This window comes from Lagenorhynchus albirostris, chromosome 10 (genome assembly GCF_949774975.1).
Source record: "Lagenorhynchus albirostris chromosome 10, mLagAlb1.1, whole genome shotgun sequence".
NCBI lineage: Eukaryota > Metazoa > Chordata > Mammalia > Artiodactyla > Delphinidae > Lagenorhynchus > Lagenorhynchus albirostris.
The window spans coordinates 94,248,517-94,261,029 of record NC_083104.1 but is presented as its reverse complement, the minus strand read 5'-3'; the positions used below and the strand labels follow the sequence as shown (position 1 = coordinate 94,261,029).

The 12,513-nt window shown below is 45.8% G+C and overlaps 1 protein-coding gene across 1 annotated transcript in view; it reads right to left on the bottom strand.

Annotated features, from left to right (window-relative positions):
- Positions 1 to 6,400, bottom strand: part of RANBP9 (RAN binding protein 9) — an 88,822-nt gene extending 82,422 nt beyond the window's left edge. The window contains exon 1 of the mRNA XM_060163660.1: positions 5,480 to 6,400. Within this exon, the coding sequence (XP_060019643.1) occupies positions 5,480 to 6,068 (589 nt within the window). The 5' untranslated portion in view covers positions 6,069 to 6,400. The remainder of the gene's footprint in view (positions 1 to 5,479) is intronic.
- Between the last annotated feature and the right edge of the window lie 6,113 nt (positions 6,401 to 12,513).

Sequence of the window (12,513 nt, the reverse complement as noted above, 5' to 3'; positions counted from 1 at the left end):
TCCAATATCAATAATTAAAAAAAAAACAAAAACCCACAGCTGCCCTAACCTCCATTCTCCTCCAGGTATTGACTAATCTCTTTCCTCATCTATATTTCTCAAGAATAACATATATTCACTATACTTTCTGCCTGGTCCCTTCTACTGACCCTGATTTCTGCCCCCATCACTCAATTCACACTGTTCTACCTAAGGTCACAACAAACTACTTTCCAAATTCAGTGGAAATTTTTCTGTGCCTAAGTCACTAAACCTATATGTTGCATTTGACACTAAAGTTCACTTCCTCATTTCTGACACTCCTCTGCTCAGCTTCTGTGACACCACCCTCCCCGCTGTCCAGGTGCCTCTTAACTACTCTTTCTTGGGCTCCCTGCAGTCTTTTAATGTTGGTCTTGCTCAAGGTTCCATCTTTGGCCCACTGCTCTTCTCACTTTACTCACTCTCTCTCACACTCTGAGTTTCAACTACCAGCTACAGGCAACTCCCAGGTCAGTCATGACCTCAGCCTCTCCTCCAGGTTCAGCCCCTCCTAGGAGAAACTGACCCCCACACTGTCCCTACTGAGAGGAGTGGGGCCCACACTATCCTTCCACCAGGAGGACATTTTGTATTTCATAACAACCCTCACACCCCTACAGCTGATTCAACACAGGTCAGCATCTATGGGAAGGCCACCAATTCACTCCACAGCACAGAATGAAAAGCTCTGCCCAACTAAGAAAGACGGCAACTAGCTAGGCCAATCTGCTGAGTCTCTTGGGAGTTTAAAATAGGAAAAAGGATAAACCAGTTAGTAGGGAAAAGAACAGAAAACCACCAGAAACTAGCACTGTAGCTGAATCATCTGAACATTAGAATAAAGTGACAAATCAGGAACTCCAGCTGTGGTGATGACACAGAGCCACCCTAACTCCAGAAGACCTCTTTCTGTTCTTTCTCCAACGCTATTTCTTTGGCTTCTTCTGGTTTACATGGTCAGATCACATGGCTAAGATTCCCATTTTCACTTACCTCTAAGTGTACTGTAATACTTCCTTGCGATAATTATTTGCTTCACGGTTCACTGCAAAAACCTAACAGGGCTGGAAACCCAGCATCAGCCTTGATTTCTCCATCATTCCATCATATCCAGTCAGATTTACTTCGGCACACATCACAGATATGTCTGCTCTTCTCTGCCCCCACCACTGACCAGTTCAGGTCCTTATTTCTTATGTGGTTTGCAACAGCCTTCTAAATGAGTCTGCTATTTCCAGGCTTGTGTCCTTGAGTCCACCTCCCAATTAGTTGTATAATCCGACAAAGATGAAAATGAGCCAGTCACTTCCTACTTAAAATCCTTAGATGATTCTTTGTCTCCTACAGAATAAGATCCAAGCTCGATAAAATATTCTATAAGGCCCCGCATGATCTTTTCCCAGCTGTACCTTGTCACACACTTAAATTCCAACAACCCCATATTGCTTGTAGATCCAAACATATAGAATAATTCTCTTCTCTATGCTTTTGTTTATGCTTTTTCCCTTGTAATGCCCAGCCCCTCCTCCCCTATATCATACTCATCTTTCAAGACTGACCGCTGGCCTCATCCCCTTCAAGAAGCTTTCCCTGACCCACCAACTTCACCCCTGACAAGGGCAGCCTGCAGCAGATGCTCCCCCATCTTCCACAGTACTCTATGACACTTCCCTACTACACACACTGCTTGATGTCCTTTGAGCTCTTCGAATTCAAAGACAGTGTCTTATTCACCTTTGAGTATCCAGAACCTGGCACAAAGTAAACACTCACTAAAAGCTTGCTGAATAAACAAAATGAATAAATAGAGAGTAAGGTATATATACAAATTGTCTAGAAGAATATCTGCCCTACAGCAATTGCTCAATAAATCATTACCAAAAAAAAATCATTACTATTGTCTACTTCTGTTCAATATGATTATTAGAATCACTTAATCCTTGCAGTTATAACTAGCATTCTTAAAGCTCAATTTTGGCAAAGGGATCCCTGGGAAAGCTTGGTTTTTAAATTCCTTGATTTTGAAGCACATTTTTGTATCACCTCCCATAAATTTCTAAAGACATTTGTATTGGTAAGCAAGCAAATATGTGTTGAGATACTTATTCTACGTAAAGAAGTGCAAGAAATTAGATAAGCAGTTAAACTGAGGACACGTTAAAGGCCTAGTGACTGGTGATACGGAGGGGGAGGGGAGCTGGGCATACCAAAAGTTCAACCGATTTGGTCACTGTTAATAATACTTCAGTTAGAAGGTGCAGTTCACTATTCATTTCTTCCTATCATTCCCAACTTTCACTTATCTTACATTTCTTCTAAGCTGCCCTAAATCAGTATAATCAAAGCATCTGGACTTTTCCATGGCATTAGTGTGCTCCAGGTAGCACTTTCCCCAGAGGAAGTACTTTCAACATCAACTATTCTTCAAAGTCAACTATTCTTCAAAAAGTTATAAATGTGATCACTGGATTTTAACTACTTGAGATAATTAAGTCTCATACAAATTGAAATAGGCAATACAGTGTGGTGGAAAGAACACTAAATCTAAAATCAATGAAAATTAGTTTCCAATCCTGGCTTACTTGTGACTGGGAAGCTCTAACTTCCAGGTGCTCCCACTTTTTCTCGTCTTAAATGAGAATTCCACCATCTTATGCAAATTCACTAACATGCTCCTGAGTGTATGTATCAAAACGCTTGGCAAAGTAAACAAATCGTGGTAACTTCACAAATATAAAAATGCAACCTGTAACTGAAACATTTAGACTAATCAAACCCATTGTCACATTCATTAAAATGCTTTAAATTGGAATAAAGTGATCATTATAACTAGGTCTAAACTTGTCACATTTATACTTATTCAAAGCTGACAAGAATTTCAAAAACAAAAGGGGCCATGCTTGAGGATTTCAACAGTTGGTGTGTGACTGCTAAGCAAAAAGTCTTCTAAAAATTTTTAACAGGTAGTAAACACACCCAATTCCTCTGCAATCCAATCAACTTGGTCTGTATGGCTGACACTGTTTAACATTAATCCCTTCAAATCATTTAAGGAACCCCACTGTTTCCAAAAGAGTAACTCCAATTTAGAAGAATAACATCTTCAAAACAGAATACGTTCAGACCAAAAGAAATTTATATTTCAAAGGTAAGAAAAATCCTCATCATATGGAAAATAATTATCAATCTTTTGAAATTCTGTAATATGCAAAAATACTTTAAGAACAATAGTTTTTAATGTTATTTTCTGACTTCAAATTTGCTTACCACTACCTAAGACACTTCCCCCTTGCTTAGATGCCCAGTAACTTCTGGTGTGGTCCACTCTGAAGGCACACAGAAAAACAACAGGAAAAACACACAGGCACATATTAAAATAACAAGACGAGGAAGAGGCAGTAGAAGGGGAAAAAGGGCCCGTGTTTGTGACAAGGGGGAAGGGAGAGACAAAGGGGAGATAGAAAAAAGCGAGAGGAAAGAAAAAGAATGACAAACAGCAAAATCTGTTCTTCCAGAAATAATGGTTTATGTTTACAAAAGAGTGAAGTTTCCAGAAAGTGAATCTTAGTATTACACAACAGAAAGTAATAAAGAGGCCAAGAGGAAAAATAACTGAGACAGCAGTGTCATAAATATTCCAAACTCCAACCAATTTCACATAAGCTGCACTTTTGCGTGACCCAAATCATCAATTTTATGTAAAAGTAGTTAGTAAAACTAGTCAAGGCATGTTACAGTGCTAAATAGACTATAATCACAGATCTTAGATATGGAAATTCAGAGCTGGAAATCTCCTTACCAACACCCAGCTCAACTCCCTCATCACTCAGAGGAAGAAACTGAGACCCTGTCTGGTAACATGCCTAAAATCACAAATGATGGCAGGACTCGGAAAGCTAGAATTCTTTGTTCAATAATCTCTTATATCTACTCCCTCTGATTTTATAAGCCAACTATCAACCATCAACCATAAAATTTAAAGTAAAGTTTTGTGGAGTCTGACAAAAAGCATTCTGGTAGCCAGATCAGAAGTAAACACTTCATACATAGCACTGTTCACACAAATTAAAACACAAAATTAAACAACAGCCTTCACAGGATATTAACAAAATGTCCTAACTTAAGAAAAACCAAAGGTCCAATATTTGGAAAATTTCAGCCACTTAGATTAAGAAGCATAACATTTAAAATTGAAAGTACTTCTCTGGATCTATGGATAAAAGGAAGGAATATTCAACAAGGCCTATTTTTGTGCGTTATTCTTTGCAGCCAAATCATTTGGAAGACTTCGGTGGCCATTCTCGTTCCTGATTAAATAGTAACTTATTTATCAAGGTTCTTCTCAAATTTCAGTCCAGTAAACTTTAAGAATTTCACCACAATGGTTGTTTATACCCTCTATATCCATGTCACTAGGATCTGATAAAGACCCTCCCTTTGAAGCCAATCAAAATGAGGCTGCTCTGAATGTAAAAGCAGCAGGTTTGGGGCCTAAAAAACTGGATTTGTTTCCAGATAGACTGACACATTGGATTGATTTTTTTCCCCCAGATAAGTAAATTTGATGCGTGTTATTAATGTGGGCTACATTTCAAAAACTCCCAGAGCAATTTATAATTTTATATACAACTGATCTGCTTAAAGCTTTGTTTTAACATAGGAGAGGTAGGTGAGGGAGGAGGGGGAGAGCACTAGCCTAAGGCTTTTTTTTTAACTGCAGGTGGAAAATAGGAGCCAATTTTCTTTAAAATGCTAAATAACGTTTTTAACAAATCCCTGTTTTCAACGAGACTTTCATAATGCCAACATATAAATATAGGGCATATCCAATCAGTCGTGGTAGGTTACTGCTCCCCTAAGAAAACACGTACTCCTGAGGTTTCACCTCTCGCACCCTCCAGTTGCTTTTAGCAAGATACACTGACGGCAAACTTGGGGCCCCGGCCCGTGTGTTCCCCTAGACAATCTCTAGCTTAATTTGGGGCAAAATCCTCCACTGATTACTCCTCCCCCTATACATCCCTGCTCTCCCTTAATTAGAAATTATCCCTCAGAATCGTGCCTCTCTTCCCCCCACGTAAGAGGAGAGCGCCTGACCCAACACCACCTGGAGAACAATGTAACCCAACTCCGAGCCCATAGATTCCTCCATCCCAGCCCTACGATTTATCTCAAAGGGAAATCAGAAAGCGAGTTATGTCCTGTCATCCTGGATTCCCCCGAGGTGTCCTGCTCCTGGCCTGGGATTACCAGCTCCATTCTACCCAGGACCATTATACTCACCTTCCCCTTCCCAGAATCGCCTGCTTTCCCTCGCACCTCTCCCCGCGACCCCAATCCCACCCTGGGAGCACCAGAGCCGGCGGCGAGTCCCCTCCGAGGACACCCGGCCCCGGGAGGGCGGGGGCGGCCCGAGGGTCTGCGGCTCCACTCCCACCGCAGGACACACGCCCAGTACCTTTGTAGTGCACCCGCAGGTTATTCTGAGACAGGCCGATGTAGCTGAACTTGTCCTTCGGGCTCCAGGACCGAGGCAGCGGCGTCTCCTGCTCGTCCACGGCCGGGTAGAGGCGCTTCAGCCGCCGCTGCAGCTCCTTCTCCTGCTCGTTCAGGGCCGAGTCCCCGTGCGGGAAGGGGGCCGCAGCACTGCTGCCCGCCGCCACGGCCGGGGCCGGGCCGCCTCCGGCCGGGCCGGGGCCCGCGGCAAGACCCGGGGGCGCAGGGGGCGCGCTGGCGGGGGCGGCCGCCGAGGCGGGCTGCGGGGGCGGGGGCGGCGGCGGCGGCGGCGGCGGCGGCGGCGGCGGCGGGGCCGCGGTGGCCGGGGGCGGCGGCGGCGGCGGCGGCGGGTGGAGGAGCAGGGCGGCCGCCGCGGCCCCTAAGCCGCCACCGCCGCCCGCGCCGCCGGGCGAGCCGGCCGGAGAGGAGCCAGCGCTGACGGCCGGGGGCGCCGGCAGGACGACTCCGGACACCGGGGCCACGGCCGCCGGCGGTGGCGCCGGCAGCTGCTGCTGCTGTTGTTGCTGCTGCGGCGGCGGCTGCCCGGACATCCCGGCCGCGACTCAGCCTGCGGCCACCTCCACCTCTTCTCTCCTTCCTCCTCCGCTTCCCGGGGGCGCTGTCGCTGCGGCCGCCGGCACCAGGCGCCCAGTCCGCCCGCCCCGGAAGCAGGCGGCGGGCCGCGCGCCGAGAGGGAGAAAGCACGACGGTTGGGGGGCTCGGAGCCGGGGGAGTGGGCGCCAGGCCTGGGGAGGTCCCGAGAGAACGCTGGCCGGAGCGCGGGCGCTGGCCCGGGACGAGGCGCTGAGGGCGGGGGCGAGGCGGGGGCGCGGGAGGAGAAGGCGCGGTGGCAGCAACCGCGGCCGCTACTCTCGCGGCTGTTTCCCGGCGGGCGGGCCGGGCCGGCGCGAGACGCTGCGCGCGGGCGGTGCTGGGCGAAGGGGCGGGGCCGGAGGGGCGAGCTCGGCGCGAGGGGCGGGGCCGAGCGGGGGGCGGGGCCGTGCGGGCGGCGGAGGGCGGGCCCGCGGGGGTCCCGGCGCCGGGAGACCGCACTAGGGAGGCGGGTGGCCCCGCGCGGACTCCGCCTTTGCCCGGGTCCGCCAGCCGTTCGCGGACCGGATGCTGGGGTCCCCGCCTCTGCCGGGAGCCCGCCGCCTCGCCCCGCTCGCCCGGGCCCTCCCCGGGAGAATCTCCTCCTACTTTACTTCTTTTTGTTGTCGTCGCCCCACCTCCCCAACCGTAGGGTTCCCGCTGGCGCGGCGGGGCCCGCTTCTCGCCCAGGCGAAAGTAATCGAGCCCCGTTGGGGCCGCCGCGAGTCCGGTCTGCGGGCCCCAGGGACGAGCGGGGCGGCTCCGGCTCCCGGCTCCCAAATCGGGTCCCCGGGGCGAGCCGTCCGGGCGGCGCCCACGGGCTGCTCGGGCTCCAGCTCCTGCACCAGTACAGGTCCCTGTTTGCCGCCTCCCTCTTAAGGAACCAACTGCTCTGCATACTTCATAACCATTTCTGAAGGGAAAGTCTCCCACTTAAAACAGGGAGCATTTTGTTAAGTAATTTTATGAGGACTTAAAGTGAACCCAGGGTGGCAGAAGGTGTCACTAATTTATTAGGAATGCTAATAAAGACTGGCATCTCATCAAAGAGCAGGAACACGAACCGTACGAATACAAGGTGTATTTACGCAGGGCTTCTGGAGGCGTCAAAACATTTTAGAGACTCCTTAGTTTTCGTAACAGGCCTCTTTGTTACGTAGCAAAGAATTATGACCATTTTGAAAACAAGGAAATATTCACTGAGGTCAGCAGAGTCAAAAATAGGACTTCCTACTTTGCAATTCCCAACAGTGCTTTGCTTGGTCGACTAATTGGGCACAACTCGCCAAGTGTTGCTCTCTGACCCGTCCTAACATTACTATTTTGTTTTCATCACATCTCTTTGTTTAGGTTATCGTTTCCTTAGCTGGCAAAATCGAGCTTTACACGTGTAATCTACACCATACAAATTCTGGTATTTTGTTTGCTTCCAAAGATATTATGGTGCTAATTGTTTGGCCAAATAAGCAAGGAGTGTTCTTTGCTGAATAGAGAATTATTTTGTCTTGAAGAGGGTAGGTAAATGGTGATTTAATTGAAGACCCTCAACGGCTGGCCAGAACTAATAGTCATTTAGTCTAATTTCTCCCTCAATTACCCAGCAACTAGATGCCCTGTTGTTCTTTAATAAAAATATCCGATAATTCTAACCTGCTGTTTGATGACTTTTTTCAAGCCACTGCACTTTAAATTACATGATGTCATTGTATGTAAATTGTTCTAAGCCTGTCATTTATATTACAGTAACGAGTTAAATGTAAACCAAGCTCTATTTAAATGTTGGCTAGCCAAGGTAGAATAAATGGGCTCCAAGTCTCATCAAACTTTCTTGAAATAGTCACCAAGGTTTTATTTATGACGGTGTACTTTCTTCTGTCAGCACACTGAAAAACCATTTAGAACTTTACATATCCTAGGAAAGGCAGAGAGAATAAAAGTATCTTGACATTGGGCTTCCCTGGTGGCGCAGTGGTTTAGAATCCACCTGCCAATGCAGGGGACATGGGTTTGAGCCCCGATCCGGGAAGATCCCACATGCTGTGGAGCAACTAAGCCGTCCGTATGCCACAACTACTGAGCCTGTGCTCTAGAGCCCGTGAGCCACAACTACTGAGCCCACGAGCCACAACTACAAATCTGAAGTGTCGAAGAAATTTAGGCCTAAAAAGCTTCAACAGATAGTACTGATAGATGAAATATGGAAGCAAACTAAGTGCCCAGCATGAAGGGACTAGTTGACGAAATTCCACTCAACGGAATCAGGAGCACATAGAGGAAATTTGTTTGAATTTTTTTTAAATGCATCCCCTCTGGGCAGTGGAATCCCCAAAAGACAGGGCCAACTAATTAGAGAAAAGGCACTCCTTTCTCTTGACTTAGTGGATATTGGGCCCAGTTTCTTACCCACTCCTTCCAGGCCTCCTGCACAAGCACAGCCTGAAATAAATATTATATACCCTCTTGAAAATGAAGACATGGAAAAATGATTCTGATGTTCTAACTGGAAAAAGGCTATACAATAATTTACACTGCCAAAGCTGTTAGCAAAAGGCATGAAGGAAAATCACAAAATGTTTCTATAATGGGCAATTATAATACATAATTAAAATTTTATTACCAATATATTAGACTTTTACATAGAGATGTAAATGATAAAAATCCACCAGCCTTGAACTTGTCCACAACATTTTTGCACCTATATTTTCAGTCCTTCCCATGTATTGCTGTAATATTGATACACACATATCTGCTGAGGTTCTCAGTAGTGAACAGTTAGGAGCCAATTCTGGCTCTCTTAAGCGGAAGCAACTTATTGGAATGATATTTGGTGGGTCTCAGAATTGACCAGAAGGCTAGACAACCAGGCCTAAAACAAAGACCAAAAGGGTTCAGGCAGCACAAATAGACTGGCCCCACCACTGGTCTCATCAGCCACCATCAGATGCCACCTCCACCACCTAGACTGTCACCTTTCCGACCTCCAGTCTTTTTACTACTCACTCATGTTTCAAAGTTGGCCAAGCCTAGGTTGCATGTTCATGCCAGGGGCCGCCAGTGAGCAGATATCCCCAGCTTATAGAGGTACTGAGTTATTGAGACCTTCAGCTCAGGGTGGGTCTGGAGTGGCTAGAGCCTGTGGTCCCTTCTGGCAGTGAGCAGCCCTGTGCGTTCATAGAGCGCTTTACACGTCTCATTCATTTTCTATGCTTGGCGTGACATGAAGAAGTTAGAACACACTGCCCTAATGGGACAGTGGCCACTGATGCTCTCAGTCAAGGATTTTCCAGTACTAGGAAAGAGGTGCAGACACTGGCCAGCCAGTTTCAGTAAGTGTCCATGAGAGTATCCTCCTAGGTACTGGAAAATGGGATGGCAGAGTGTGCCGTCTGTAGTGTGCCGTCTGTAGTACTGTCTATATCCATTGCTGGTGAACAAATTACCCCCAAACTAAGTGGTTTAAAATAACAACATTTATTATCATACAGTTTCTGTGACTCAGAAACCTCATGAGCATTCAAGGTGTCAGCTGGGGCTAAAGTTATCTCCAGACTTGACTGAGGAAGGATCCACTTCTAAGCTCACTTACGTGGTTGTTTCTGGAGGATTGGATTCTGTTTCTGGAGACCATTGGTCTAAGGGCCTCGGTTCCTTGCTGGCTATTGGCCGGAAGTGGCCCTCAGTTCTTTGCCACATAGGCCTCTCCAACATGGCAGCTTGCTTCGTCAAAATGTGCAGGCCAAGAAAGCACTAGCAGCGGAACAGAAGTCCCAGTCTTTTGTAACCGCATCACAGAAGTGACGTCCCATCGCTTTTGCCATAATCTGTTTGTTCAGAGTAAGTCACTAGGTCCAGCCCACATTCAAGGGGAGGGGATGACACAAGGGCATGAATACCAGAAGGCAGGGATCTTGCAGGCCACCTTTGAAAAGTGCCTATCACAGGGTTGTTGCAACTTCCGGTGATCCAGGGGGACTGCACTTGCCACACACACACATCAAATATAGCTTCTAGACCAGGAATTGGCCAACTTTTTCTGTCACGGGTCAGATAGTAAATATTTTAGGCTCTGTGTGCCTGTTGAAACTATTCAACTTTGCCTTCGTGGATGAAAAGGAGCCATAAACAATACATAAAGCAATGGGCATGGCTGCATTCCAACAAAACTTCATTTACAAGAAAAGAGGCAGCAGGCTGTACTTGGTCTACAGGCTGTACTGGCTGATCCCAGTTCTAGACCCTTCTATTGACATCTCTTATAAAACATTCTCAACACTAAATGGCAAGACCAAGTCATTAGCAATGAAATCCCAGAAGATAACAAGTTCACTCTGTGACCAGTAAAGTATGATTTACCCTAGGGTCCTGGACAGGCTGTATACCATACGTGAACAGAGTCAGGATATTTCTGCCCCTAACGTGTGGCAAATTGAACTGGATGGCAAATGGCTGAACAATGCTAGGAAACTGCAACAGGAAGAGGTGCAAATTGGGAGTAATGCTCAGTGAGCATTTATGAAGCACCTATTGTGTATGGAACCCCGTGTTAGGTTCTGGGCACAGAGTAAGGAAAAGAATGAAGGATTACAAAGATGAAAAAGGCAGTATGGAAACTATTCCTTCAGTGAATAGAATCTAGTTGGAGAGGCAAGATTAGTACACATGAATGACAACAGGGCTTCTCAAACCTGGATGTGGGCATTTGCTGAACAGGACCTGAGATTCTGCATTTCTAGCAGGCTTCCAGGGGATACCACTGCTGCTGGTCCACAGGCCATCCTTTGAATAACAAGGACTTAGAGAAATAGCTGATGCGCTTTAGAAACAAAAGCTGTAACTTGCCTACCCTCTGTGAGTTAGCCACCTATTTTCCTGAGATGTGGGCTGCCTTTCAGTCATAATTTATTGAATGCCTATTATATGCAACACACAGTGCCAGGCAGCACGTGGAAATTTTTTAAAAAACAGAGAGAGAAAGAGAAAGGGAGAGAACTTAAGGTCCTTCAGTTTTGTGGGAGAGAACATTACTTATATAACCAATTTTTCAGGGTAGAGTATGAAAAGTGCTACAGTATTGACAAAGAGCACCAGGGCTATTTTTCTAATATCCCAGAAAAAGTGATTCTGCAGACTAATCCATTGTTGTCACCAAAATGAATTTTTTCAATGTAAGTTTCTTTGTACCTAGGTTACAGCGTGGAGGTAATTAACATGTATACATATTTTACCATGACGATCCTCAATGAAGGTACAAGGCCTAATTTGTTATCTAAGTAAATATAAGAAGAAAGCAATTTAGTGAAGTGATTTATTTCACAATTCACTATTTCTTTCATCATGGCTCTATATAATTTTATGCTTGGTAATTAATTTTTTAAGCATCTTTGCTTGTTTTCCTCAAGTGCCTTTAAAGATATGCAAAAAATATGCCCGGCAATATGTGAGGCTTTTAAAATTTTTAATATTTCAAAGCTGTCAGAACATCTGTATCTTAAAAACTGTTTCAGAGACTTCTTTAGTATTTTTCTGTTTCAGCTGCAATTGTCCGAAGAATATTTAACTTAGAAATAGATGTCAGTCATTCAAAGAGGAGTGGCATTTGCTGTGGAATTACAGGTCTGTCTCCTAATGTCACCAACAGTCTCAGTCCTTCACATGTGCCTTATGCCACTGTCCATCTGAAAATTGCACATAGGTAATTTATCTTTGGCATTTCTTTTTTTGGCTGCATGCCTTTTGGGACCTTAGTTCTCCGACCAGGGATGAACTTGCTCCTTTGACAGTGAAAGCACAAAGTCCTAACCACTGGACTGCCAGGGAATTCCCAATCTTTGGCATTTTTAAGAGGCCCAAGAGCTTTCGAAATCCTTAAACTCCAAATTCTACTATAGCATGTTATGCCACTCCATAAAATTCAATAAGTATAATGAGAATAATCTACATGATTAGAGAACGTCAAAGTCACACTGACATGTGGGTGTTGGGTAGTTGGTTAGGCCACTCAGTGATCAAGTGCATATTTTCATGTCGTGCAATAACCTCATCACACATGCGATACAGTTTGTGCTTGGCAGAATTATGAACCAGAACTATGTCAAGAACTTTCTGGACTGCTTCTAAAGACTGTGGGTGTTCAATATGAGTATAAGTGTGCAAGCAGTGCCCTGATCAGATTCTTCCCATGTGCATGTCTCTCTTTATCTTGCTGTGGTTGTGTCTGTACACACATGTACATACTGTGGTAGACCCGAAAATGGCCCCCCAAAAGATAGCCACCTATGAACCTGTGCATGTGACCTTATTGGGAAAGAGGGTCTTTGCAAATGTGATTAAGGATCTTGAAACAAGATGATCCTGGGTTATCCCATTGTGCCCTGAATCCGATGGCAAATGTCCTTATGAAGAGAA